General features: G+C 50.3%; 3 protein-coding genes and 1 long non-coding RNA gene across 61 annotated transcripts; 1 reads left to right on the top strand and 3 right to left on the bottom strand.

Moving 5' to 3' along the window:
• Nucleotides 1-130: 130 nt before the first annotated feature.
• Nucleotides 131-15,201, bottom strand: HNRNPH1 (heterogeneous nuclear ribonucleoprotein H1). Of its 50 annotated transcripts, none has more exons than XM_085532172.1 (16): nucleotides 15,128-15,201; nucleotides 14,555-14,667; nucleotides 7,805-7,864; nucleotides 7,160-7,270; nucleotides 6,828-6,965; nucleotides 6,025-6,180; nucleotides 5,690-5,833; nucleotides 4,064-4,202; nucleotides 2,881-3,059; nucleotides 2,614-2,685; nucleotides 2,401-2,540; nucleotides 2,101-2,236; nucleotides 1,889-1,972; nucleotides 1,733-1,783; nucleotides 1,406-1,498; nucleotides 131-915 (listed from the first exon to the last, which is right to left on the bottom strand). In XM_085532172.1, the coding sequence occupies exons 4-16, from the start codon at nucleotides 7,161-7,163 to the stop codon at nucleotides 791-793; spliced, it is 1,461 nt and encodes a 486-aa protein (XP_085388298.1). In that variant the 5' UTR covers nucleotides 7,164-7,270; nucleotides 7,805-7,864; nucleotides 14,555-14,667; nucleotides 15,128-15,201; the 3' UTR covers nucleotides 131-790. The 50 variants fall into 50 exon arrangements, with proteins under 50 accessions (XP_085388298.1, XP_085388304.1, XP_085388292.1 ...); XM_085532178.1 differs by having other exon boundaries at nucleotides 2,401-2,513; XM_085532166.1 differs by having other exon boundaries at nucleotides 1,733-1,801; nucleotides 7,160-7,254.
• Nucleotides 8,356-13,676, top strand: LOC107320138 (deoxycytidine kinase 2). Its single transcript, XM_015875721.3, has 7 exons — nucleotides 8,356-8,496; nucleotides 9,230-9,345; nucleotides 9,576-9,769; nucleotides 9,983-10,130; nucleotides 10,552-10,667; nucleotides 12,243-12,342; nucleotides 13,404-13,676. The coding sequence occupies exons 1-7, from the start codon at nucleotides 8,400-8,402 to the stop codon at nucleotides 13,425-13,427; spliced, it is 795 nt and encodes a 264-aa protein (XP_015731207.1). The 5' UTR covers nucleotides 8,356-8,399; the 3' UTR covers nucleotides 13,428-13,676.
• A 549-nt stretch (nucleotides 15,202-15,750) lies between the features above and the next one.
• On the bottom strand, nucleotides 15,751-19,827 carry LOC116654061 (uncharacterized). The gene is made up of 2 exons (XR_004308929.2): nucleotides 19,712-19,827; nucleotides 15,751-18,616 (listed from the first exon to the last, which is right to left on the bottom strand). It is a non-coding gene; the product is annotated as an uncharacterized LOC116654061 (long non-coding RNA).
• Nucleotides 19,828-20,690: 863 nt separating this feature from the next.
• On the bottom strand, nucleotides 20,691-25,767 carry LOC107320232 (leukotriene C4 synthase-like). Of its 9 annotated transcripts, none has more exons than XM_085532192.1 (8): nucleotides 25,373-25,536; nucleotides 24,834-25,291; nucleotides 24,135-24,274; nucleotides 22,929-23,089; nucleotides 22,083-22,182; nucleotides 21,722-21,792; nucleotides 21,429-21,510; nucleotides 20,691-21,236 (listed from the first exon to the last, which is right to left on the bottom strand). In XM_085532192.1, the coding sequence occupies exons 4-8, from the start codon at nucleotides 22,984-22,986 to the stop codon at nucleotides 21,110-21,112; spliced, it is 438 nt and encodes a 145-aa protein (XP_085388318.1). In that variant the 5' UTR covers nucleotides 22,987-23,089; nucleotides 24,135-24,274; nucleotides 24,834-25,291; nucleotides 25,373-25,536; the 3' UTR covers nucleotides 20,691-21,109. The 9 variants fall into 9 exon arrangements, with proteins under 9 accessions (XP_085388318.1, XP_085388313.1, XP_085388312.1 ...); XM_085532187.1 differs by lacking the exon at nucleotides 24,834-25,291 and adding an exon at nucleotides 22,289-22,437 and having other exon boundaries at nucleotides 22,083-22,165; nucleotides 24,137-24,274; nucleotides 25,373-25,486; XM_085532186.1 differs by lacking the exon at nucleotides 25,373-25,536 and adding an exon at nucleotides 22,289-22,437 and having other exon boundaries at nucleotides 22,083-22,165; nucleotides 24,137-24,274; nucleotides 24,834-25,215.
• Nucleotides 25,768-25,940: the final 173 nt, after the last annotated feature.

Genomic DNA, 25,940 nt, shown 5'->3' with positions numbered 1-25,940 from the left:
ACAATTGTCACTTAACACCCACACGGCCACACAGTTCCACTCCTCCAGCCTGAAAGTCACAGAGCAGCACAAGGACCGACTACAAAGCAGCACTGGCACATCTCGAGGCAGAAGTTCAAGAAGAAATGAGTTCCAGTTTTTAAAAGGAAGATTTATTTAACAAGTTTCACTTAGCGCAATACACCTAAAAAGGAAATCACGATACAATGAAAGATTAAATCAAGGCCTCAGAATTGTATACGAACACCAAGACCCAAATCCTAACGTAGCCGTATTGCGTCTCAACACGTTTCCCCCATTAACTTAAAAAAAAAGCTTTAACGTGCCTTACAGGGTATTAAAAGAAATAAACTAGAACTAACATGCCAAATGTTCACTTGGAATCTCAGACACAGCTCCTATATCGTTTCTTTACAAAAAAAGCATGTTTTCTCCAACATGTATTCAAAACAGTGTCAGATGTAATATGGTATAAGAGCAACATTTAACATAATTCAAACAGCTTTAACCTAAATACGCTTACTGCTTAAATACACTCCTACAACAAAACTAACTTGAGAAACGCTCCGAGTTGTTTAACAGTTATAGTCTCTGCTCAACGGGGTTATTACGTCCTAGAGGAAAGTTCATTCTGTATGTTCAAAAATACCCAACCTGAAAGGTTTAAAATAACAATCCTGATTTCACTTACAGTAAAGCATAAATCACAAGCTCGTATTGCAAAACTGTTAAACTTAGTTTTTTGTTTTTTTGTTTTTTAAAAAAGATTTGACCAAAAGTCAGCCATTGGTTACATTCCCCAGCCACCGCTCATGTTGGACATGTTGGACATCCCTCCCATGCCGTTCACTCCCATGGACGCGCGGTTCCCGCTGCTGTAGTAACTGCTGTTCATGGCGCCCTGACTCCCTGGGTCTGGGGTGGAAACCAAACAGCACGTTACAAAGGCTGCAGCCATCAGCTCTCACAGCACCTGGCTGTGAACATCTCTGCTCAGTACTGAGAACTGCAGCTTAAAGCACCTCCAAAATCCCATTGGTTTGCTCCATGAGCCAGCACTTGCCCTCCCAATTTCCAAGGGCCCCAGCATTTTCTGTGACCCTTCTGTGCAGAGAACCCATTCCCCCCATGTACTCCCTCCCCTCCAATTCAATCTGGTGCATTTACACCAGACAAATCTCCAGTACCCACAGCAGAGTTAAGCATTCCCCATGCACTTTGGAACTGATTTAGCAAGCTTCTCCCCAGCACTCAGTTTATCCCTGCTTTCAATTTATCCCCCCCTTGTTCTCAATTCATTGAGGAATGTGCAGCCCCCTCCCCACAGCTGCCCTCCAACACCAATGAGCGGGGCCTCATGCTGGTGCTGGCTGTGGTCCCACAGCCCATTAACAGATGGACTTACCGTATCCACTCATGCTGCTCTGCCCACCATATCCGCCTCCGTAACCCCCGCTCAGCTGCTGGTTAGCTGGGCCACCATAGCTGGATTGGCTTCCTTTCAAGGAGAGGATACAAACATTACAAACTGGGCAGTCTACAAGTCTGCCTGTTACCAACAGTCCTACCCTACCCTACTACAGACACAGCACTACACCCATACAGATACCCAGCTCCCTTCAAAGAAACCCCAAAACACCACCCGCCTTGTTAAGGTCTAAGAAACCAGAAAAGCAAGGTATAAAGAAGGGTGTATGTGCATTACAGCAACAGAGCATCATGCAAGACTTACCTGCCAACGTGCTAGTGTTCCAATCCTGAACCACCCCTTCGGATTCCTTGACTGCATTAAGATATAATGCTGCATTTCAGATTTATGCCAGTCACTGAAGCAGAAGCTGAGCAAAATTAGCCAACTCCATTCAACATTAAGCTCTTATATACATACCCATCGCCCCCATCATCTGACTGCCATAGGCACCACCAGTTCCTCCTGCTGTTGAGTTCAAGAAGAGTTCGACGTATCTGTGTTCTGAAAGAAAAGTGAGAGCACTTCACACCAAATCCAGCCTCGCTGCAACAGAATGCTGGGCATCCAACTTGCAGCAGATGCAGCACAGAGCAGGGCTGTGCTTTCCCCTTCACAACAGTTACACTTACGCATGTTTGCTTTGTCTTTGGACATGGCAGCCACCGCATCCTCGTGAGTAGCAAATTCAACATCTGCCTCTCCAGTCACTCTGCCATCTGGTCCGATCTCGATGTGTACTCTTACAGGGTTCAGAGGTGAGAAGAACTATATACAAAACACACAGATTAAAATGCACCAATATAGCAGCTTGGTTTTACAAGCACAGTCGTTCTCTGTGCAGGAACGCTTGCTGAAGAGCAGCACGGTTACCACTCGCTGCACCAACTGCAGCACCCTCAGTATGTAACAACAGCAGATCTGGAACTCACGTTGTAGATGTCGTTCTCTGTCGCTCTGTAGGGCAGACCTCTCATGTGGACACAGTGGCCAGTCGTGCTCTGGAAGGTGGACGTCCCGTCGCCGTATCTGTGGTCCGACATTCCTGCAGAGAAGAGAGTCCATTCTAGGTCTTTCAGATGTATTTAAGTTTCTGTTCTATATGTATTGAAGGTTAGTTACAATTCCTATTAGAGATAGCTTACCTCTCCCAAATCTATCAGAACCAAAACCATAGCCATCGCTATACCCATTGTAGTCATCATAACCTCCATAACCTGTAAGTAGACAGGACAACATGATCATCTCAACTGCAGGAATGTCCAACGTACACAAACACGCTGCACGCAATGCTCTAGAAGTTCTATTTCTTCCAGAAGAAATAAAACCAGACCCATATACAAACCAGACCGTCAGCTCCAGGCGCCGCTGCTTCCTGGCCGAGCAGCTCGCTCTGGCCCTCACACACTCACCTCCCCCGTAAGCACCGCGCCTCATCCTCTCCAAGCCACTTCCTCTACCAAGGCTGTTATATCCGCGGGTAAGCCCAGGTCTGTCGTAAGGACCTGGTCTCTGCATTGCCATCAGCTTGCGTGGAGGGTCGTAGTGAGTGCGCACCTCTGCTCGGCTACTCTTGAAGATCTCAATGTACCTAGAAATGGTTTCCACAGGAAGAAGTCAGGCTCTAATTCCTTCCACAGAAGACCTTACAATTTCACAATAAAGCAAGACATTCAGTCAGAGCCTTGAAACTGGCAGCGTACTTTAAGCCAGGTTTCTTTACATTATACAGGCAATGACATACTACTAAAAATAAAAAAAGCCCTACGTTACTCTTAAACCAGTATATTTTCAAGAAATTACAATTACTGAAGGGTTCGCATGCTCCTCATACCTCACAGTATCCCACCCTTAAGGGTAGGGGAGCAAGACTGAATCCCCACCCCCTCCCCCAGATTTAAAGTGTTAGTCAAGAAAATACAGGAGGGACGGATGTCCACTCAACTCAGCAGTTTTGCTCATGTGGCAATACAAGTAGAGGGTTAAAAACCTGATCTCCACCAGGATTTTAACCCATCAGGATGCTACAAGAAGCTCTGCATGTGCTAATGAACCCAGCCTATGCTTCAGTGATTCAGCGTAGGCAAGAAGTGCATGCTTCAATGGAAAATAGTCACAAGTAAAATAGAATAAAAACCCTTTGTGACAATTTCTTGAAAGCTATGCTTATATCACATGGAAGATTAATACAGTAAGAACATTCGTTACATTTCAATTTATAAAACAAGTTTAGAAATTATCACATTTTCTTATGGTAATAAGAGTACTGTGCATGACTTTAGAGCTAAAGGCATAATCGGTGCTATTTGAGAAGTTAAAGCCATAGTCTCTCAACTTTGCCACTTTCAAGCTACTGGTTTTGCACTCCTCCGCAATGAGCACGTTTTCAAAGCACACAAGCCGAGCCCAATTTTATGTTTTCAGTCAATGCAGACAGCCTGCGCCATGCTGCACATATGGTAGTTAAAAGCGATGACCAAGTTAGAGACCAAAATACTGCACTTGTTTGGACGTGAATATTTTCAGAAGAGAGAATATGGATTTAATTGGTTACCATAAGAAAAGCGACATATCCAACCAACCATCCATCCCCACCTGTGCCCTATTCTTTCCTTGTGTTTCTTTAGAGCCTTTTCAGCTATTTCCTGTGAAGCAAACTGCACGAAGGCCTCCCCCGTACTCCTCCCCTGGAAGTCCACCGGCAATGTTATCCCATTTGGCACGATTTCCAACCCTTCAACCCAAGGACAAATAACCCCAGTAGGGGGCAATATTAACATCACAAGCCCAGTCATGAGTTTTCTTATAGCTTTAAATACACCAGAAGTTTAGTATTTGCAAACGAATGGTATGTTGCTTCTAGAACACTAGAGGAAAAAGCATGTAAACAAGAAATTTCTCATCACATACCATTCGGTCTGTGTTCTTAATGCACCCTGCAGAGCACAGGCATGTTCTGAGCGTCAAAAATAACTCCTCAGAAAAGGCATCCAACGCAGGGTGCATCAAGAACGTCACATTTAAAAATCTTTTCAACTCTGTGAAAGTATTTGATTTTAAGACGAACTTTTCAATGTAACAGATTCAAACACATCAAGGTAAACAACTTCACATAACAAGTATTTCTACTAGAAGTCAGTCAAGTAAAAAAATCACGCAAATGATTTCAGTATTCTTATATCTATAGAAGTGCTTAATTAAGAAAAATCATGAATTTCAAAAGCATCAGCTAACGAAGAGAAGAGGCACACTTCATATACCAAGCACATTTAACAGTATTTTAAGATTATGTAATTTAACCTTAGCAAAGTCAAGTTAAAACGTACACACTTTGGAACTGCTCGTTTGCAAAATGCATTCCTTATTGAGAATACAGTAAAGCCTTCTGAACTCATAGGATTAGAAGTATTTTGAATACGAGAACAACAATAGGGTGAGTCATCTGAAGGCTGCTAAGAACAGTCTTGCCACGTTCAACATTTACAGTTAGATGGTAGATAATTACTACTCCAAAAATTCTGACACGCTCGATCATAAATAGGTGAACAGATTTCACTCCTGGCATTTACAACGGCATCCCCATTGCTAAGAAAAATAATAGATACACAACAGCTGCAAGAAAGTGAGAATTAAAGTCAACAAGACATTCTCTCTCCATCAAAAACAACTAAGCTATTCAACGGGATGGGAACGGGAAAACCTGTATTTCAGCACAGCGCAGCAGGATGGCTCTGGTGTTCGTTGTTGTTTTTACCTGGGGTGTTATTCGGCAGTAAATCCATACTTTAAAATCACTGGCACAATGCACTGCTTTTCCTATATCCTTCTCAGAAGTCAGAACTAACTAAGGCTGAGAGGAAACATCCTTCCACTTCAACTGTTCATTTGTGATTGAGCAAAACGTTTCCTGCTACCCTTCCTTGGAACAGTGTGTACCGCCCCTATGAATGAGGACAGCTTTTGGAAGATTCCTGAGATATTCAGTAAAATAAGCACGTAAGAAATTATCTCATGAGTCCAGATAGTTAATTGACAACTGCTCATTTGTTTTTAATACAGATCAGCATACGGCTGGAAGGATTACTGGGTGGCCAGGAGTGCATTCCTGTTTTGGGGGTTGTTTCTTTTTTGGTTGCTGGTTTTGTTAGTTGTTTTGTTGTTGTTTTTCCTCCTTTTAGCATTAACCATTACTGCTACAGCTAGTACTTTTACCCCACATACCTGAAAAAAACTGTACAATTTCTTCTTTACTACAGCCAAATGGGAGTCCTCTAAGACGTACAAAACCATCATTAGCCGTATCAGGGCTGTTGGGACCAGTATGCTTCAGAACCCAATCCATTTCAACGTTGTTTGACTTGAAAACTGAAAAAGGCACTTAGAATTAATGCATTGAGGAACGCTCAGCTCTTTTTAAAGCCATTTGCCTTGAAACTAGTCAACTTATGATACAACAGAAGTCCATTTGTCCTTTCACATGCACTTTAGAGACAGAACAAATAACCAAAACCCACCAAATACAAATACATCTAGTCAGTTACTAGACCAAATCAAACCTTCAACGTATCTGTGTCCCATTGTTTCTCTGTCCTTTTTCAGTGCCAGTTTCACATCCTCTTCTGATTCAAGTTCAGCAAATGCTTCTCCACTTGGTCTGCCCTCCCTCGTGTAGATAAAACGGATCCCCAACGGCCCATTCAGAATTTTGCAGTCTGAAAAACAGAAAAAAGAAGCTCCATTAATGTAGTCATTAGAGCAATGTGGCAGCTTTAAAAGCTTCATATATTCTAAAAGGAAAAAACAAAAACAAAAAAAAAAAACAAACCTGAAATTATGTAAGACAGAAACAGTAGCATTCTTGTTGCAACAGGTTGTTTTTCTTTGTCCTTTTTTTTTTTTAAAAAGAAAAATATTTTGCTGCCTCAAGTCAAATATGCCTTTGATCACAGCTGACAGACTTTCCTGTCAGCATAAATTGAGATAAGTACCAATAATCAAGCAGAGCATAATGTACCAAGTCAGAACCAGATCTAATGCATCAAATTCCTGAGATAGTTAGCCAGTTACAACAGAATCAAGAACTACTTTAATTAAGTTTGGAATAAGGAATTTTCATTCAAACAGAAGATTCTCTGCCCTGGAGGCTCAAAAAGACTTGTAGGTATTCCAGCAAATCTCTTAGCTACATTAGTCCAGTTCCTGCTTGAGAAGCGTTGCTGTCTACATTGTATCCCAGCAGGGGCACTTCCTTCACAAACTTTGCTGGCTAGTGAAGTACTCTCAACTTCCTTCAAGCACCACGTGCAGGGTTCCTGGAGAATCCCAGCCCCCGAACCCAGATTCCCTCAGTTCTGCTTACCAGAGAAAAACCTCTGCACCTCCTCGGTGGAGCAGGACCATGGCAGCCCCCTCACTTTCACCACGTATCCCTCGCTGCTCTCGGTGTTCAGCATCACATTGGAGGTCAGATTTGGCTCCGTCTCGGTCTCGGTGGTGGCTGCACAAGATCAAAGCGGGTCCCTTTGAGCGGCCACAAAGCGCGGCCACCTCCCGCACCCCTCAGAGCGCCCGGCGGTTCCCCGGCCCGTCCCTCCCGCCCGATCCTCCTCTACCTCGGACCACTGCCCGCCTCACACACACAGAGCCGCTCCCGCCCGCCCTGCCCGCGCCCAGCCCCATCCCCGCACGCACACATGGTGGGGCTCCGCGGTGGTTCTAGGGCTCCGAGCCTGATCCGCCGTCCGGAGAGCGCCTAGTCCCGGTCAGGCGGCAGCAAGCGGGCGAGCCTGTGGCGAGAGCGCGCTAGGAAATGGCGGCGGGTACTGCCGCTTCCGCCGGGCCGGGCCTTCCGCCGCACAAAGAACCCCGACCCCACGCGCCGCCCGGGCGGGCCCGCCGCCGTTCACCGCACTCTATTCCTGCTCGGGGACCCGGAGCTGGGCGGGAGCGCGGCGTGCGGCCACCGGAGCGGGACGGACCGCTCACCGACACCTCGGCGTGGCTGAGGCCGGCGCACGCGCAGCACGCGGCACACCGGGGAGCCGCTGTCCCTCCCCCCCCTTAGGCCCAGCCCGCGCATGCTCCGTAGCGCCACGCTCGGCCGCCCCGGGACACAGCCCCCTACGCCGCCGTTCCCGCCGCTCCCGCCAGTTGCGCATGCGTCCTCGCTAAGCTACGCTCCCCCGCCCTCCGCCCTTCGCCCCCTCCCCCACGGTTTGTGCGCATGCGCCGCCTGCCTCCCGCGCCGCACGAAGCCCAGCGCCGCCCTGCGCACTGCGCATGCCCCGACACGGCGCGGAGAGCTCCGAGCGGAGCCGGGCGGGAACCGCCACTTACCGGCTTCAAAGGCTGAGGCTACACCGCGGGACACGATCTGCTCGCTGCGGTCACTGAAACCTGGTGTGTTTGTAGGAGATGGGGAAAGAAGAGACACGGGTCACAATTATCAGAACGGCAAGGAAAAATGTTCATCCCTCCCATCTCCTCCAAACACACTGGCCCTAGCTACGTGTCACCCTGTAGCTCACTGTTGGAGACAACAGAGTTACGGGCGTTAAGTGCGGCCCGAGCCCCGCGACCATCACACGGAACGCACGGTCCCGTTCCGACCGAGCGCCCGCAGCCAACCCGGGAGAACCGGGCCGAGAAACACCGGGTGTGTTGGTGCGTGTCGGTACCGGAACGAGGCGTGGGGAGGAGGGGACGAACACCGGGTGTGTGACCGGCACGGCGGGAACTCAGCAAGGGAGATGCCAATGAGAGCGGGAAAAGGGGGGGGCGGGGGGGCTGAGGGGAGCGGCCGCGGCTGCGCGGGGAGCGGAGCGGAGCACAGGGCCCGCCCAGCGCCCGGCGGGAGACTTAAAGGCAGCGGCAGCCTTAGAGCCGGCAGCGGCATTAAGGGCAGCAGCAGCCGCAACAACGCGCTCCCGCCATGTCCACCCCCGCCAAGAGGCGATGCCGCGGCCCCGCAGAGCTGGAGTCCAGCTTCCAGAAGCGCCTCCGGAAGATCTCCATCGAGGGCAACATCGGTGAGCGGGGCGGGCGGGGAATGAGCAGGGGATGGTGGGGTGGAAGCGCCTTTTGCCCATCCCGACGGTGCGGAACGGCGGGGAAAGGGGGGTAAAGAGCCGGGCCGTGCTGTAGGAGCCGTGCTGTGCAGCACTGCACCCGGCGGGTCCCGCTCCCTGCCCGCACTATTCGGAAGCGGCGGCAGCACTGGAGGTGGAATCATAGCATCCCACCACCACCCGCACAGGACAGCTGCATCCCATCGCTGTTATGTATTTCAGTTTTCCGCCTTGGCGGCTGCTGGGCACTACAGCAGCTCCTAGAGCGGCCATCTCTAATGTTAGCGGCCCGTTGTCCCGCTCAGGGTTTCCCGCCCTGCTCCCGTTTCCCGCCCGCACGCCAGCTGTCCCACCGCACGGCGCATGCGCGTTCCCTGCTCTCCCACCTCCTGCGGCCCCGGCGCCGCGCAGGCGCAGTATCCCCGCCAGCCCGCCAACAATGCGGCACGGCCTGCTCCTAAAATGGCGGCCCCGGCACGGCCCCGCGCCGCCTTATCGCCCGGACACAGCCACGGGGACACAGATCAGCGCTGGGTGCTCGGAACCGACCCGAGCGGCGCTCAGCCTGTGCCCTGCTCCGAGCAGCTCCCCACACGCAGCTGTGCACGTCCAGGCACCGCACAAACACAGCCTGCTCTCACACTGCCGCTATGGTTATCTGCCACAACACTCTGCATTTCACAATCTCCTGCAGCCGCTGGGAAGTCGACCCTTGTCAAGCTGCTGGAGAAGCACAGCGATGAGTGGGAGGTGATCCCGGAGCCCATCGCCAAGTGGTGCAACATCCAGACCAGTGAGGATGAGAGTGAGGTGGGTGTGCTGTGCCTGTGCTGTGCATGGGGGCTTCGGGCACAGGAGGAAAACTGAGTCATCGGGCAAGAAAATCAAACCAAAATTCACCTATAGTCACATCTCCAGAGATGCTGTTTCCCCCAAAGACCACTCAGTCATCCCTGCTGTGCTATTCTTAAGAGACGTACTAGAACTCCAGATAAAGGAAGGAATAGAACCCTATGAAAATCTTCTCTCTTCTCCCCTAGGAACTTTCAACATCCCAGAAGAGTGGAGGAAACCTACTTCAAATGCTGTATGATAAACCTACAAGATGGGCTTATACTTTTCAGACTTACGCCTGTTTGAGCCGAGTAAGGGCACAACTGAAACCCATCTCAGCCAAACTGCACGAAGCTGAACATCCAGTGCAGTTCTTTGAGAGATCTGTGTACAGTGACAGGTAATGATCCGGTGAACAAGAGATGAGCAACAGCTCCACTGCTTTAATATCTGTAAGCGGCAGTTTGAACCAACAGGCACAAGTTCAACAACATAGGGAGCATTGCAGATGTAGCACTGTGCCACTGATGCTCTCAGTACTAATTCCAATAGGAAATACTTAAGAAGTTCACTTACGTTATTCCTACAATGCTACTCGTGTCTTTCATTGCAGGTACGTGTTTGCTTCTAACCTGTTTGAATCTGGAAACATCAATGAAACAGAGTGGGCTATCTATCAGGACTGGCACACGTGGCTTTTAAATCAGTTTGAATCTGAAATAGAACTGGACGGCATCATCTACCTAAGGACCACCCCTCAGGTACACTGAGCTATTCACAACTTACTGCAGTGACTTCACACACACACACTGAACTGGCATTTTCTTCTCCAAAAGTAATGAGAAGCCTGTAGTAAACTCAGATTTAATTTACTGACCAAATTCAACAAATCCTTTCTGAGCAACTATTCTGGTGCCTGCACATGCTGGTTTAGCTGTGATCTAGCCACTAAGCATTCAGAGCTGATTTTGAAGTTGTACTTCAACAGCAGAGTATGAGAAGGAAAGAATCCCTCACTAAGAACTGTTGACTTTTGGGTCTCCCAGTCATTCAAATTAATGCTCACTGGTGTCTAATGCTTCTGAAACCTTCATAATTCTTCATGTTAATGGTTCTAATTACTACTGTTTAGCTGATACAGCCCTTAATACATTGCTAACATCAAGGCTTGCAATTATTCAGAAATGCATGGAAAGATTACAGAAGCGGGGAAGAAAAGAGGAGGAAGGAATTGACCTCGAGTACTTGGAAAACCTCCACTATAAACATGAGAGCTGGCTTTATGAAAGAACTATGAGGTATGAGCCTGCTTCCCCTGGACCACTGTGTTGGGCACAGTTGCTCACATAACAGTTTGCCACAAGGAACAAGCTTACTCTTATTTCAACTTATAGGCAAGGCTTTTCTATCTTCCGATAAAGTTGGTTAGGGATAAAATTAAGATCTAACTCTAGTTTCACTCAGGCACAGTTGGAATGAGTTACTTAAGCATTAGCTTCATCTGAAAGGCTGTGCACTTGTGTTGTTTCTCCAGCAATTCCTTTAAGTTTGGAACTGGAAGTACCTAAGAATACGGCAGTTGAAATTGAACTTGGTGGCTAATTCCTTACTAAGCAACTTCTAATGTAAGGGAAGGTAAAGTCCTGATTACCCTTAAACTAGGATGACTGTCTCAGCAAGGTTTAAATATTAATCCTAGCTTCAAAATAAGCAATTATCAGAGAGGCTTCTGGCAGTTTCTTATAGGAAGGAAACGTGCTAGTGACTAAGCTTCCCTGCACGTCTTACTGAGTCATATTTATTAGCCTCCCTCGCATAGGAATTGCTGGATGGGAATGCTAACTTCAGGTTTTCCATACAAGAACCTGAAATACCCTAATGAATGCAAATCTAGAGGTTAAATGTTTATTACCGACTGCAGCGGTAACAAATGGCATCAGCATATTAAGTCATTGCAACAACAAAGATCATGGAAGCGTTCAGGATATTCTTGGTAGGCGAGCGTGACTTTTCAGCTGAAATAAACAAAACTACACCCAGATGGTGTACGGACAGATTGCAAACAATTCCAGGAAAAGCATGTTAGGCTGAACAGACACATCTGCTTTTACTAAGTCTATAATTCATGTAGGATGACCCAAGAGTTCAGGAGACAAGAATGTAATGCAGTGTTGTGGAATTATAACATTTACATTGTGTACTCATTCCAAACCCATGAGCAAACATTTCCTGTATTTTTAATACAATTTAGAATGCTGCTCAGCACCCTGTACTGCATTTGGAGAACTGTTTTCAAGTATAGACAGTTCACTTAAGTAACTAACTTTCAGTTCTCTTAAGTCACTAATTTTCTAAGTGCCATTGAGTTGCAGAGCCACTGCTCCCAGCCTGTAGCTGAAACTGTCTTGCTTGTCTCTTAGCCATTTTAAACACTAGTCTTATGACCTGTTACAGAGATCATTCCCACCAAAGGGAGCTTTAAAACTTCATCTTGGTAACTGGATTAGCAGCTAACTACAAACGTGGTGGACACATGGGGCAGGAGGTACTTGAGAAGAAAACATTCATTCCCTCTTACTGGGATTCCTGATAGTTGGCTCTGCAGCAACAAGAATGAGGTAGAGAAGCATAAAGGACGTTTTTCTCTCCCTACCAACAACTGAGATGCTGAAGGGCCAGACCTGTGAAATGCACATTACAGTGGTGCAGTGCTGATGAGTGATTAAGGACTGACTTGAACCAGGGCTTTATACAAAAGACATTGACATTCCAAGTGTACATGATAATCTGAGGTGTCTAGATAAGCGATTATCTAAGTTTTAATTGCATAACGTTCTAAAGTAATTTGCAAATCAATGTTCATCTTTTAACAGAGTTGATTTTGAGAACCTTAAAGAGATCCCCATTCTAGTTTTGGATGTTAATGAAGATTTCAAAAATGATAAAATTAAACAGGAGTACCTGATTGATGAGGTAAGTACTACACGTTTTTTCCTGCAGTTATAATAGTAAGTTATTAATTTATAGTTTTAATATATTACCTTAAAAATTCAGAATACAGGAATTGTAATAGTAATCTGGGGCTTCTATAATTGCCCCCCTTCATCATATGGATGCAGAAGAGGCATTTAATTCCTTACTTGAAGCAGTTCAAGGGAAAAAAAACCTACTATTTTTAAAGAGAAGCAGTTGTGGAGAACAAACAGTGCACAGCAGCTGGAGCAGCCAGACTGCACCATTCATCACATAGCTCACACAGTGCTACTGCCCAATTCATGATGCCTGCAGAAAACTCCTTGTGAGATTAGGGCTACTTGTGCTCCTTCAAGTTTTACTATCACAGCTCGTCATGGACAGCACAACACAGCTGACAAATATAAAGACTGTATGCAGCTCTAAGTGCCCGATGTGACACTTTAAGTAAGAAAAGAGAAATACAACAGCCATTGGAAGAAGCACGAGTTTACAAGACAAAATGGTCTTTGCTACTTTGTGGAAAGACAGGATCAGGGAATAACTGCTCCAAAGCAGCCTGCTGTAGCTGACCCCTGTGTACCCAGTGCAAAGGCAATCCTACAAACTGTTTTTCCTCTGTCTTGTTCTGGTCATCAATAAGAAAAATCAGTGTTTAAATGTAAGTCTTTGCTTGGGTGCATAGTGTTCAATCAGCATAACATGGTGGTGCTGTGAATTTGCATCTTCCACTATGGAAAACACAGCAGAGCTCAGACCATCCCCTTCTTCCCAAGGGAGAGCTGCTTAGTGACGGCATGTCCTTTTTCTTTAATGAAACACTATGCTGGAAAGCTACCTTCCCCGTCTTCCTAATTAATTATTTAAGTCACTCAACTCTACCTAGTACCAATTATAGTAAAAGGCATTTCAGATCATGAATTATATGTAGATGAATTATAGGTAGAGGCAAAACAGCACTGGAGACCGTACAGTCTCTTTGCTTCTTTAGAAAAGGGGAAACTTCTGGTGCTCTGCCCTTCCTTCTTAAAACACGTTACATAAATGCTTTGTTTTCACAGATCAAATCTTTCCTGACTTCTTAAGAAGAATTAAGATTGACATGAAATGCTTGGAACTTGAAGAGTTAAACCCATCATGTGCTCTACGACATTCTAGCTACACTAGATGTATTGTCAGTATAACTTATAAACCTCAAAGTTTTCTGTTTGTCTAAACTGTGGTTTTTTTAGATAGACTTTACCTTGTATTTTAAAGAAAATGATACGGAGTGCCTTGGTAATGTATTGCATTTTGTGTATATTCTCTACTCTGTAATAAAGAATTGAAAATAACACGGGCTGGGAACTGGCTCCAACCATGTAAGAGTTAAGTGGTTATCAGCAACCAACAACCGGTAAATATAGATAGCAGGCGCTGGGGCAGGGTTGTTTTGCAATAATTGGCACAGTTCACCATTTTAAGATGAGACTTATGGCGTCCAGAGCCTTTCAACTTCTGCTCGTTAAATGGCTGTTTTCAAGGGATTTACGCTACTTAAGGTCGGGCATTACTGCAGTCAGAAGGATTACACCTGGAACAAACTTATTTACGGTGCCTTGTTTATGAACTCCCCCCACCAACACAATTCCCCTTTCTTCCCCCCATCCCCCTCCTCCCAGCACGGAGCGGGGGGAGCCGTCGGCAGGACAACAAACGCGCATCATCCCGCCCGCCCGCGGCACTGTTCTCTCACCGCCCCCACCCCGATCCAAAGCTCCCGGCCGGGCAGCTCAACCTACAACACCCCCACCCGGAGCTCAACGGCCGCCACGACGCACGCGGCGCTGGGGGGAAGGGGGGGGGGAAAAAGAGGAAACAGGAAGGGGGAAGCGGCACGCGGCCGTGCGGGGCCCTCAGTGCCGGGCCCACAGCGCTGGACGTGCCGGGCCTATAGCGCCGGGCCCACAGCGCCCTACGTGCCGGGCCCTCAGTGCCGGGCCTATATCGCCGTACGTGCCGGGCCCTCAGTGCCGGGCCTATATCGCCGTACGTGCCGGGCCCTCAGTGCCGGGCCTATATCGCCGTACGTGCCGGGCCGGCCGCAGGCGCGGACACGAGGTGGGGCCGCAGGGCGCCAAGGCCCCGTCTCGCCCCTCCCCCATCCCCGCCCCTCCCCCACCGGTTCCTCTCACCCCCCCGCTCCCGGCCTGCACCCGCCGCTCGGCCTTACCCAGTCCGGGGATCTCGCCCTCGGTCTCCTCGGTGTGACAGGGGTCCATCTTGGCCGCGCCTTTCCAGACAGGGCCCGGGAGAAGACAAAAGCCGGACGGAGGCGCTCGAGCGCTGCACAGACGGAGACAAAAGCTCAGCGGACGCCGAGAACAGGCTCCGGCGATGGCGGATCGCGACTTCCCGGCCCGTTTGTGGCTCTTCCCGCAGGGATGAGGCGCGATGGAACCAGCGGCCTGACCGGGCCCAACCCGCCGCTCGCTGCTGCGCAGCGCCGCTCCGCTCCTATAAATAGCCGCCGGCCGCGCTGCGCTGCGCGATGACGTCACGCGCCGCCCAACCCCACCCCGTCACCGCCCGCCAGCCAATGGCAGCGCGGCAAAGCAAAACCGACCAATCAGCGCGCGGCGCTCGAAGCTGAGGGAGAAGATGGCGGGGGGGGAGAAGGAGGGAGAGGAGGGGGCCGGTCTGCCCGTGTCTCCCCGGGCGCTGTGTGTGTCTGTGTGTATGTGTGTGTGTATGTGTGTGTGTATGTGCCGCCCCGGGAGCTGTGTGCCGCCCCGCTGGTCCTTACGGAGCTGTGCAGCCGAATGGAGCTCAGTCTCGCTCAGCCGTCCCGCCGCCGCCGTCCACCCGCAGCCCTAAGATGGCGGCCGCTTTGTCCCCGCCGCCCGCCTCGCGCCATCAGGCCCCGCCCCGCTCCTCCCTCCCGTCGTGTCGCTGTTTGCGGGGCTGGGCGCAGTGCGGGCACGGAGCCGCCCCTCACACACGGAGCCCGGCGGCGCTGGGGGGGTGCGAGTGTTGTGAGGCGGGGGCTGCCCTGAGGGGAAGGCGGAGCGGGCCGGGAAGGGCCCAGAGGTGACAGAGCCCCGACACGGGCCGTTGTTCGCTGCGCCCCGCGGTCCCTCGCCCGGCCCGACCGGTTCGTTCTGCAAAGCGCTGCTACAAAGAGCTCGTAGCCAAAGTATTGTTACAAAGAATGGCCGCTATGACGGCTGTGAACAGTGCGGAGGAGCCGCAGGGTTTGGGACGGGTAAGGGCCGACCGAAGCACTGCGGGGGGCGGCATCTCCTCACAGCGTTACTGACTGAGCGGCCAACGGACAGCGAGACCTGAGCTAATCCCTGCCGAAACAGCCTCATTTCTGACAGCCATCTTTGTCCTCCTCGTATTAATATTAATAAACGTACACTCAGGTTCGTTTGCCAAGTGTTACTTTATTGCTCTGGCCTTTTTAGTCTCCGTTACAGCATCTGAATGATGGGGTTGGCTCTGCTGTACGCTGTGATCCACAGCAGTGCATAGCTCTGCAGTGGGCCGCACTGTCTGGTTTCTTACACTCTTGTTTTCAGTGATAGATAAAGTCTGATCTGTCGAATGCAGCCTCCATCAGATGCACATTGAAGGCCACTTCTCTCTTAGGTCACTTAGGAAACAGAAATCTTCCTGTGTTTACACAGGGAAGCGGGTCTGCTACACGCTTACTCTCCCAGTGTTACAATAAAGGTCGTATGACTTCTTTGTAAATATGTAACTGCTATTAAGCACAGGAAAAACGCCTGGTCTGATACAGTAGGGGAACTCTACAGCTCTGCTTCAAAACAAAACTTGCTCCTGGTCCAACTGCTGTACAATCTGTCCATTTCCATCTTTCCTAGATAGAAGTTTCCCATTTATTCCGCTATAAGATGAATCCTTCCTGTCTCAGCTGTAGCTCAGCCATCTAGACGCGCTGCATGTTCCTTGTGTTTGCATATAAGCATGTATAATTCAGGATCTAACAGTTAGCCTGCAAACCTGATTATCTTTCATCAGATGCTGCTAGCAGCTGGCTTACTGCATCACCTGAGGTCTGAAAATGGGCAATATATGGAAGTCCTGTGCTATTAACAGTTAGTATCTCCACATGCAACTCAGAAGCCCCAGAGTTCAGTTAGAACTGAACTTTCTGTCCCTACCCATTGCACAAGAAGCAGCCTCTAGTTGTGATAAACACAAGCTAAACAATGCTATTAAATATGCATGCTGTGTGTTCTACCATATTAGATAACATGGCTACGTTCATTATCTGCTATTCTTTTTTTCATTTTACTGCTTTGCTAATCCAGCCTCCAGCTCCCTTCTGCTTTCAGTAAATCCAGAAGCTTTTTGGTTACACTTCACCTTTCCTTTCTTCCTTTTCACCCCTTCTGTCCTTATTCATTACACTGAATACAGTGCTCTGCAGCAGAGGCTGGGCAGGAGCTCATGTTTCTATTTTCCTTTTTGCTAAGAGTTTGCTTAGTTTGCTAAGAGTCAAGGCTGTTTGGAAACCAGTGTGAGAAGCTGCTACACTTTGCTGAAGATAGAGGCAGATACTGAGTCCTTCCTTGTCTCTGAAGCTGCTGTCCTGTTTGAATCTATCACCCTTTCCTTTATACCACTGAGTTATTCACAGCTTATGCTCAGAGCATCCTTCATCTCTGGCAGCGTGGAAGAACTGGCTGTGTGGTCGCATCCTCAGGGAATGCAGCTACAGCAAGGAGTCCTTACACTGCTCACCTTATCTATCTGCATGCTTTGCCTGACTGAGTGTGGTGGACATGGGTCAGCTCTGAACCAGAAGCCATCTGGCTGTGCTGGGTGAGCTAAGAAGGCTGCTTCTGGGTGAGCTATAAAGGCTGGGTCTGGACATTTGCAGCTCTTTGGCACTTCGGGCATTGCACCTGCCAGGAGGGAGGTGGGCAAGCGTCCATGTGCATCCACTGCAATTAGCCTGGTCTGCATTTCTTTATTCCCTCCCAGAAGCAGAACGAGCTGTAAATCTGCAAATACTTTACGGTGGGAATGCCTGTGTCTGGTGGTGGGGGAGTGTGCTGCGTTATCTGTGTAGCAGAACAGATAACAGTGCAGTTCTAGCACACGGCCCTTGCCAAGCTCGTTATTCCTGGGAGCATCATGACAGACAAGGAGCAGCTTCCAGGGACACGGGCATGGAGGGCTGCCAGGCACTGAGGCAGGGCAGCATGAGGAGCCCACTGCAGCCAATGAGCCATAGATCTGACCGTGATGTGGAGTGATGAGATGAAGCCTGTCTTAGCCCAGAAGCAGTGACCAGCAGAGTTCACTGTTTTCCTGTTTGCCGACCTGGTGATCCCCGCCTCCTGTCTCATGCAGTAACACTGCTCTGGCTGTGTGGGGTTGCTCTGTTTTCTCCTGTTGAGTGATGCAGTGCCCAAGTGATACAGCTGATGGACAGACCAGCAGCGCTCTGTGCATCTTCCTGAGTGCTGGAGCTGCTTTTGCTTTTCTGACCCACCTCTTGTTGGTTGTAGACCTGGCAGAAGCAAGCCATGATCTTCCCTAATCCACTGCAGCATGCGTCCACACTCTCCTTCAGAGGCTGTATTAGGTCCCACCTACCTCGTGTGTACTATGGCTCTGTCCTAACCAGGAAAAACTAATCCTTTGTGCTGCCTGAGAAGAGTTATTTTCTGGGGTGTATAAAACTGGTGAAGATTAGGCAACTTTTAACCTTTACATGTGGATTTTCCCAGCTTCCCTATCTTGACTGATAATACTCAAAATGGCAAACAGCTTTGGTTTTGCTTGGGTTTTAGCACGGTATGTAACCTAGGGATGTTCTTTCTCTGCAGGCAGTATTTACCTGCCCACAGGAACATCCACACCTCCCTGCAGCCCATCTCTGCATCCCTGCTCCAACACTGTGTCCTCCCCTCTCTTCACGTTGCTACGGCCCCTGCAGCCCCTGCTCATCAAGTGGGTCCCGACGGTGATTATTCCCATGGCACAGCTCCGGTGTGACTTCCTTCCCTTTTTCTTGCCTTCAAAAGTCAACAAGTAAAACCGAGATGCGCCGATAACAGCATCGTGGTGAGGGAAGGAGGGAAAGGGGAGCTCCTCCGTGACGCTGCCGAGCTTCCTCCATTGGCCGGCCTGCAGGGAGCCGGAGCTGTGCGAATAAAGACCCATTGAGGAGCTCGGCTCCTAATTAGCATCTGAATTCCGTCGCAGCTCGTTGTCAGATGGGCAGGAGTTGGGTGCTGGCCTTGGTCTCTCTGTACTGATACACAAAGGTGGCTTTAAGAATGAGCTATTCAAACTATGAAAGCTTTGTTTCCCTTTTTTCATTCTTCAGCTGTCTCCTTCCCCTCTCCTTTTCTCCTCTGCTTCATCCTCTTTCCCTCCTCAGCCCGAGCCCTGTCCCCATACTGTCACCCTCTCTGACCTACTTCCTTCCCTCCCCTTGGCCCATGCTGTGGATGGGAACCTGAGTGCCATGCCAGCCACAACACCAGGCCACCTGCTGCTCCCTTTCCCCTTCCCAGCTCAGCAAGGCTGAGTGTGCAGCAGCCCAAGGAGATACTACTCCCTTTGGTAACAAGTTGTTCTTCCTGCTGCCAGCTGCATGGCCTCCCCTGGCCCCAGGCACAGCATTTGGGTGCTGTTGGCCACATGCAGTCCTGTCGTGTCCTGCACCTCTCTGTGCATGCATCCTGCACAGCTGTCACACACTGAATAGGAAACAATGAGTGTGCACCCATGTTGTATTCAGGATAATGTGCTATGAACTTCTCCAATGGAGCATGAAAGCCCTACAGGGGCCTCAGCTCCTGCGTCTGCACATGAATCCAAGCACACATGCACAAGGCCATCATCCCTGCAGGGGTGGCAGTGGCTTTGCTGGTGGGCAGAGCTCTGTGCCTCCACCTCCCCACTGTGCACAGGGCAGCGAGACCTGCAGGAGGGAGGCCTGGTTTGGAGCCTTTCTCAGCATGGAAGGATTCTCACTGCTTCTCCATGTTTCCTTTGTTCTTCACTGAGTTCCCATTCATCCAGCTGCAAATTTCCTTCCAGGTACCCCGGGCTGAGCTGCTCTCCTGCTGGCAGCAGGACAGGGAGCAAGAAGGTCCAGGAACCTGTGAGGTACTTGCAGGGGATCTCAGGTCATTGCTAAGACACGTCAGGAAGATTTTTGTGTGGCTACAGGACTCCCTCCCACCAATAGCCCTAATACCAGGGCTGGATGAAATGGGCCCCAAAAAGCTTTGTGCAGAAGACACAGAATCCCACAACCATCTTGCATGGACCTTCAAGATCGATTCCCAGCACTAAGCCACCTCATTTAATGCACCATCACGTACCGCATTGTACTTACAGTGTCATCCATAACCTGCCTACCCTCCATGCTGCCCGGCCTCGTGTGCTGGGGGCAGCAGCGGTTCTCTCTGCCCACTCCGGGAGCGGCCCCCCCCGATCCCCCCCATTCCCTCGGTCCCCCCACTCTCATTCCCCCCCTCCCGCTCCCCCCGGCCCCGCAGCCTCGTGGTACCGGCGCCCCCTGGTGCCCCCAGTGCGGCCAACGGAGGCTCCGTCTCTGCGGGCGGGTGAGCAGGGAATGGCCGCCCCCATTAGTGCCGCAGCTTTTGAACCTGACCAATCCCAGACACGGAGCGTGGAGCCATGGACGCAACCCAAGTGTTTTTGTTTTGTTTTGATGTCCTGGTGCAGGAGGAGCGGAGCGATGGCAGCATCCCTGGGAGACGGGAGCGGCTCCCTTCCTGCTGCAAGCACTGCCAGGGCTTCAGGGGAGGGGGGGGGGTTCCTGTAAGGATGGAGCTGTGCTGGATACTTTGCACAAATGAGTGCTGTTAGTTTTGTTTGGAATCGAGCCTTTCCCTGAAGTGTTTGCACCGATCCGAGAGCCTGAAAGGGGGTAACAGACCGGGGATCTGCTGGACAAAGCGATTGAACTGCAGGGAAGGAAGTTAAGCAATTTGCAAAGTTCATAACTTCCCCAAAAAGTGCTTTGTGTCTGTCACTGAGGAAGCACGGCAGGGTTTACAGCCCTGTTCATCCAGCAGCACGCTGATGCAGCTGAATTTGGTGAGAGGTTCCTGGCGCTGAGGGCTCAGATCTGCTCTGCTGTTCCCCGAGCTGTGCACTTCCAGCCCATAGTGTCCTCACTTCCAGCCCTGTTGTCACAGGGGCTGAGCCCACCTGAAGAGCTCTACACTGCTGGAAACCAGCTTTGCACTACTACTGTCCCCATCCCTGCAGGGAAACCAAACAGCCCTGCAACCCAAAACACACGTTTTGCCCTATGCCACATGCAGACCCACGAAGACAAGCACAGCTCAGCAAGCTCAGCATCCTTTTATTGCAGCATCTCCTGTGCATGTTGTGTGCAGCAGCGCTGGTGCAGCACAGCCAGCAGTGTGCTGGGGCCTGCTCCAGGCTGCCCCTTCCTTCTGCCCTGCCCCGGCCCATGGTGCTTCCTCAGGAATTCCCTCCCATGGTGGGCTGTGCTGACCCCACAGTGCCTGGGCTGGATGAAGGGGCTGAGAAGAACTTACACATCCTGTTTTCCAAGAATTCTCCTTGCTTTGGAGAAGGTTTGGCTATCAGTCATACAGAGCAGGTAGGCACAGAGTGCTGGGCAGCCTTCAGGATGGCCCTGTGGCCCTGCCAGCTCCACAGGTGTTGGAAGCACAGTGAGGTGGTCTTGTAGCTGGGGGCAGACACAAAGTGGTGATGGCAGTGGTGGCCAGGAACATCATGCTGCAAGCAGCCGGAGGACATTCAGCCCCACATAGTGACAGAGGAAGAAATGCACGAGGCCCAGGGTTGCTGCTGCAACGAGCACCCAGAGGACACCAGTGCTGAAGTAGATGGGGGCGAGCCTGGAGAGGAGAGACCAAGCATCACCGTGCTGCTGTGGGAATGCCTCTATCCCACCAAGGGTCTGAGAGGCAGCCCTGCCTCCAGAACCACCCCAAGGCCCGTGCTCATGCTTGGTTCACACGACAGCCCCGAAACATCTTGGGGAGCTGAGTAAACTGTGACCAGCAGTGGGCACTGGCTGGAGGTGTTACCTGTCTGAGGATGATGCTCTGTATCCCATAAAGTAGCAGTAGCGGGAGTAGAGATAGAGCAGGCCCAGGGCTGCAGCCAGACCTGTGGTTGAGAGAGATCACAGTGACTGCTCCAGAGGAGTTACAGAGCTCCCAGAACGAGAGCAGGAGAGGAATAGAGGCAGTGCCCACTGGCTCTGAACTCCTATCAGATGGTATTGCTGCCTAATTCATTGCTCAGAGAGTGAGCAGGACCCAAGGACAGAGGCAGCACTGCAGAACTGGCACCAAAGCTGGTATGGGGCTGCCCTCACCTTGGTGGAAGAAGAGTCCAGCCTGCCATAGGAGTGCCACAAAAATGGGAAAATACTCTGAGGAGTTCACCCTAGAGAGAAGGAGAAAAGTTATAAACAAGGGAAAGGAGGAAGATCATGTGGGACACAGGACTGACAGCAGAGATGCTGAATTTGGGCAGTCCCTCTCTTTTCCCCACTCAAAGCTCTCTGAGCCCACAGAGTCCCAGTGCCGACACTTACATCCATTAACTGGACCCCAGGGGAGGCGGGCACCTGCCAAAGTGCTGCAAGGCAACCCAGAAACTGAACAGCAAAGCAAAGGAAGGGCAGTGCCACCTGACAGGAGTGCTGCAGAGGAGAGCTGAGAGGAGTTTCTTACTGTGCTCGAAAGATCCGCTCAAATTCAGGTGGGCCTGAGATGTTGGGAGGAGAAACGCCAAACGTGCGCCTGGCGTGGATCACCTGCAGGAAGAAGTAGGCTGCAGCAAAGGAGAGAAAGGTGGCATGGGTCAGTCATTGGGATGGGCCTGTGGCCAGGGGGCTGTTAAGGGGCAAGGGGGGAATGTCCTGCAGCTTCCTCCTGACCTCGCAGCCCCACATCACAGCGAGAGCCGGGCACATGCAGACAAGGCAAAGGAATGTAGCAGTGCAATGGCGAAGCAAGCAGTATGCAGACACATACAGCCACTGGATTTCTGGTTTCTTTCTTCCATGGTCAACAAACCACCTATAACCTGTACAAACAGTAAGAGTTCTGACACACTTTGTTGATCTTTGGTTTTTTTTCCCCTTCTGAATTCCGGTAGCCAAGCAGAGACGGAGCTGATGTCACAGATAAGCCACCCAGATGCTGAGGTCACGCAGCGCGGAGCCCTAGTTAAGGAAGATTCCATGCAACCCATCTCATCCCATACACTTTATGCTATGATCTACACCAACTTCAAGAGCTTCTGCAAATCCATGTTTCAAATAAGGAAGAGAAGACTGACCAAAAGATATCTCACCAAGGGAGGTGTGTTAGTTCCGGGGAAGGGCGTTTAGCAGGCTGGCGTGCCAGGCACTCTTATTTTTTTTAATGTTGGAAAACCACTCAAGAAATCACTCACCAAAAGCAGCAAAGTGGCAGCATGGCAGCAGAAACACAGCGTGGAAGTGAAAGGAAGTAATGGAGGTATGGTAGAACAACACAGGTGGTATCTGGGCATGAGTATACGATGGTCCCTACCTTGCTCCAGCACCCCAAGAACTGTGACAGCAGCCAGCAGATGGATCTGCTCCAACATAGTGACACTGTAAAGCCTGACTTCCCAAGCAGGAGCTCCTCTGGCCAGGTCCAGTCCTTGCTGACACGTTGGTCGGTGGTGGTGCAGGCAGCACAGCCTTGCCCTAAGTGAAAAGCTCTGTATGCAGCACTACAAGCTAGGACTGCAGCTTGCCCACTACCTTGTGCACAGTGGCAGACAAAGGTCTGATAGAGAATTCCACTCCCACCCTCCCTTTTCCAGGAATACAATATGAGGAAGTGGGAAAGCCAGCAGAAACCTCACAGGAGAGATAAGAGGAGAACGGGGGGATGGATCTCAGCAGTCTAGCTAGCTCTTCACTGGGGTAATGGGTCCAGCAAAGGCCAATGCACGTCCCTCTTTTGATGCAGCACAAGAAACTGCAGTCCTGCATGGCTGCTCTGCATTGTTCACAGCACAAATCACCACACTGGGGCATGCAGACCTTGTGCTCAAGTGTGGGCACAGAACACAATTGCTGCATGGGTATGGCACCAAATAAAGCCCAGCATGAAAACCTGCTGCAGATGTAGGACAGGGTGGGAACAAGTACAAAAGGTACGGATCTGCTTTGCATAGATGTGGGGTGAGTCCTGTACAACAGCCAGACACCAAGGGAGGGCTCTGAATCTTTTCCCTGTGCTGGGAAGGCTGAGAGCTGGGCACTTCTGCTCATTAAGTGCCAGTGAGCTCATTAAGCTTCACTATCACAGAAAACAAAATCAGACGGATGCAAGAGGAATTGCACTGTGTATCCTGTGTCCTTGATGGACTTCCTAAGGAACAATGGGCAGGCACTGGCTTTGTACCTCATTAGGGGATAAAGGCTCTCAAAGTGGCAGCACTCATTTCCCAGCTTGTTTCTCAAAACACCAAACACCATGTTTCAAGGTTCAGCTGTAAGGCTGTTTTATAGCAGAGCTGATCCACTTTCATTTCACCAACTGTTTATAAATATGAGAGAGGTTTGTTTTCTCAGCTCAGATGTCAAAGAAATGAATCTGCCACTATAACTTTCAGTGCCAGCTCAGAAAGGGCAGAGGTCTCAGTGCTCAGTGCAGTTTCTTCTTCCCTCAGCTCCTGGCTGATCGCAGCCTGCTAGCAAAGGAAAATACAAAGCACAATGACTGAACAAGATCTGCACTCACACCTCAGCGGTGCAGCATGACCTGAGCTCAGTGCACGTAGGAAGACTTGGCCAGGAGATGTTTCAGAGGACCACATAGAGCGCTCCCATTCCCCGGATCATCACTAGTTGCAAAACAGCTCTGATATCATCTGGTGTACTCTAAATACAACAAAGGTTAGTAAAAAGATAAATGAAAAAACAAGCGCAGGCATCTCTCCCCTCCTCCCTCCCACATAACCACCATTTCTCAAGCTGCCTTTACCTCCTGCTGGCCACCACATTTATCTCTTTGCTGTCTGTGACCACAGCTCTTCATGTTTTCCATCCTCACTCAGTGTTAGGAGTGGGCTCTGGCACTCCCTGCAGGCACTAAATGCTACCTGAGGGGACTGGCCCCAGTGCCCAAAATTCCACCGATCACAGCAGCCACCAGCAGCCCCATGTGTGGATCCAGGCTGGGGGTTCCCCTTGCCTCCACCTCCATCCCACTAAGAGCTCACACCCAACCCAGCAGCTCTGCAGCCCCATGGCAGCTCACCCCATGCTCTTGGTTGGGCACGAGGCTCACCAGGCTGCGAGCAAAGGGCTCAGTGCCTGAGGGTGGCTGAGCAGGCCACCACATCCCCAGGAATGAGAGAGACAGGAGAAGGGGTGGGATGTCACCGCTGTCACCAGCCACATGCAATGACATTGGAAGAAGTATATTGCAAAACCTCACCCTCCGAGGCTGGCGCGGCCGAATTTCCTCACAATTGATGACAACGCTACAGCTGCAGGTCCAGGCTGGGCATGGATTTACAGGGCTGGGAGCTAAAGGAACGCTGCCTGCTCCTCACTGCCGTCCCACTTGAATGTGGCACAGTGCAGAATTACTGCGCCTCCCACTGACTCATCGCAGGACTAATAGCTCTGTGCCCACGCTGCCAGGGCATCTGCCACCTCCTCCTGCGGCCATTAATCACTCCTGCCTCCTTGTTACCACTTCAGAGCAGTGCTGCAGGACGGTTTGTGATGCTGAGCTGGATTAAAAGTGATCTTGGAGGAAAAACAAGCAGCACAGAAAGCCTGGGGCAGCTTATGGCAGCGGAGTGCTTTGCTATACCAGTTTCTCCTTGGCAGCAGTGGGATGAGGAGAGGCCAGCAGAGCCCGGCGACGTCACACCCGGTAAGATTGCCCTGGAAATGCATTCCATCAAACTCTGCAGGCCAAGAGCTCTGTTAGCGGAAAAGGAAACAATTTACATCTCAGCAACTCACCCTTCAGCTGTGAAGCACAGCAGCTCCTCGGCCTTCCAAAAATCACTGAAGTGTTTTCTAATATAGTTGGCACTTGTGCTTCCTTTTGCTTCTACTTCTGCAGCTGCTGAGTGCATCCAAATGCACTGAGATGGTTGAACTGCATGTGGGAACAGTCAGTGCCTCTTTAGCAGCCACATGGAAAGCAATTTTAGTTCAAAAGGATTAAAAGCCACATGTTTTAAAAAAATAAATGCTTTCAGTTCAAAACTATTCAAAGCCCCAGAGGAAAACAAAGAAACACAAACCCTGCCCATAAAGAAAATAAGAGGCTTTGGGGTTCAAAAGATGAGCCCCCAGGCCTTGGTGTGGCCAGCTGAGCCCCCCTCAGGCTGGGAGGGAGGCAAACAACTGGCAGTTTCTCTCTGCCATCAGCATCTCTTGAGATGTCCTCGGAATTCTCAGGTTTTGCAGCTGCAAAAGGAATTGCAGGAAGAAAATACGTGGCATGAAGACAGGAATTCATAATTCTGTCCCTTGGTAGCACAGCGCTGGCCAAGCTCGGCCACTCCTAAGGAGCAGGGATGGC

This window comes from Coturnix japonica, unplaced genomic scaffold, assembly GCF_054131305.1.
Source record: "Coturnix japonica strain WE unplaced genomic scaffold, WE-NBRP24 Scf048, whole genome shotgun sequence".
NCBI lineage: Eukaryota > Metazoa > Chordata > Aves > Galliformes > Phasianidae > Coturnix > Coturnix japonica.
The sequence above is the reverse complement of the archived record's forward strand: the minus strand, read 5'-3'. Positions and strand labels throughout refer to the sequence as shown.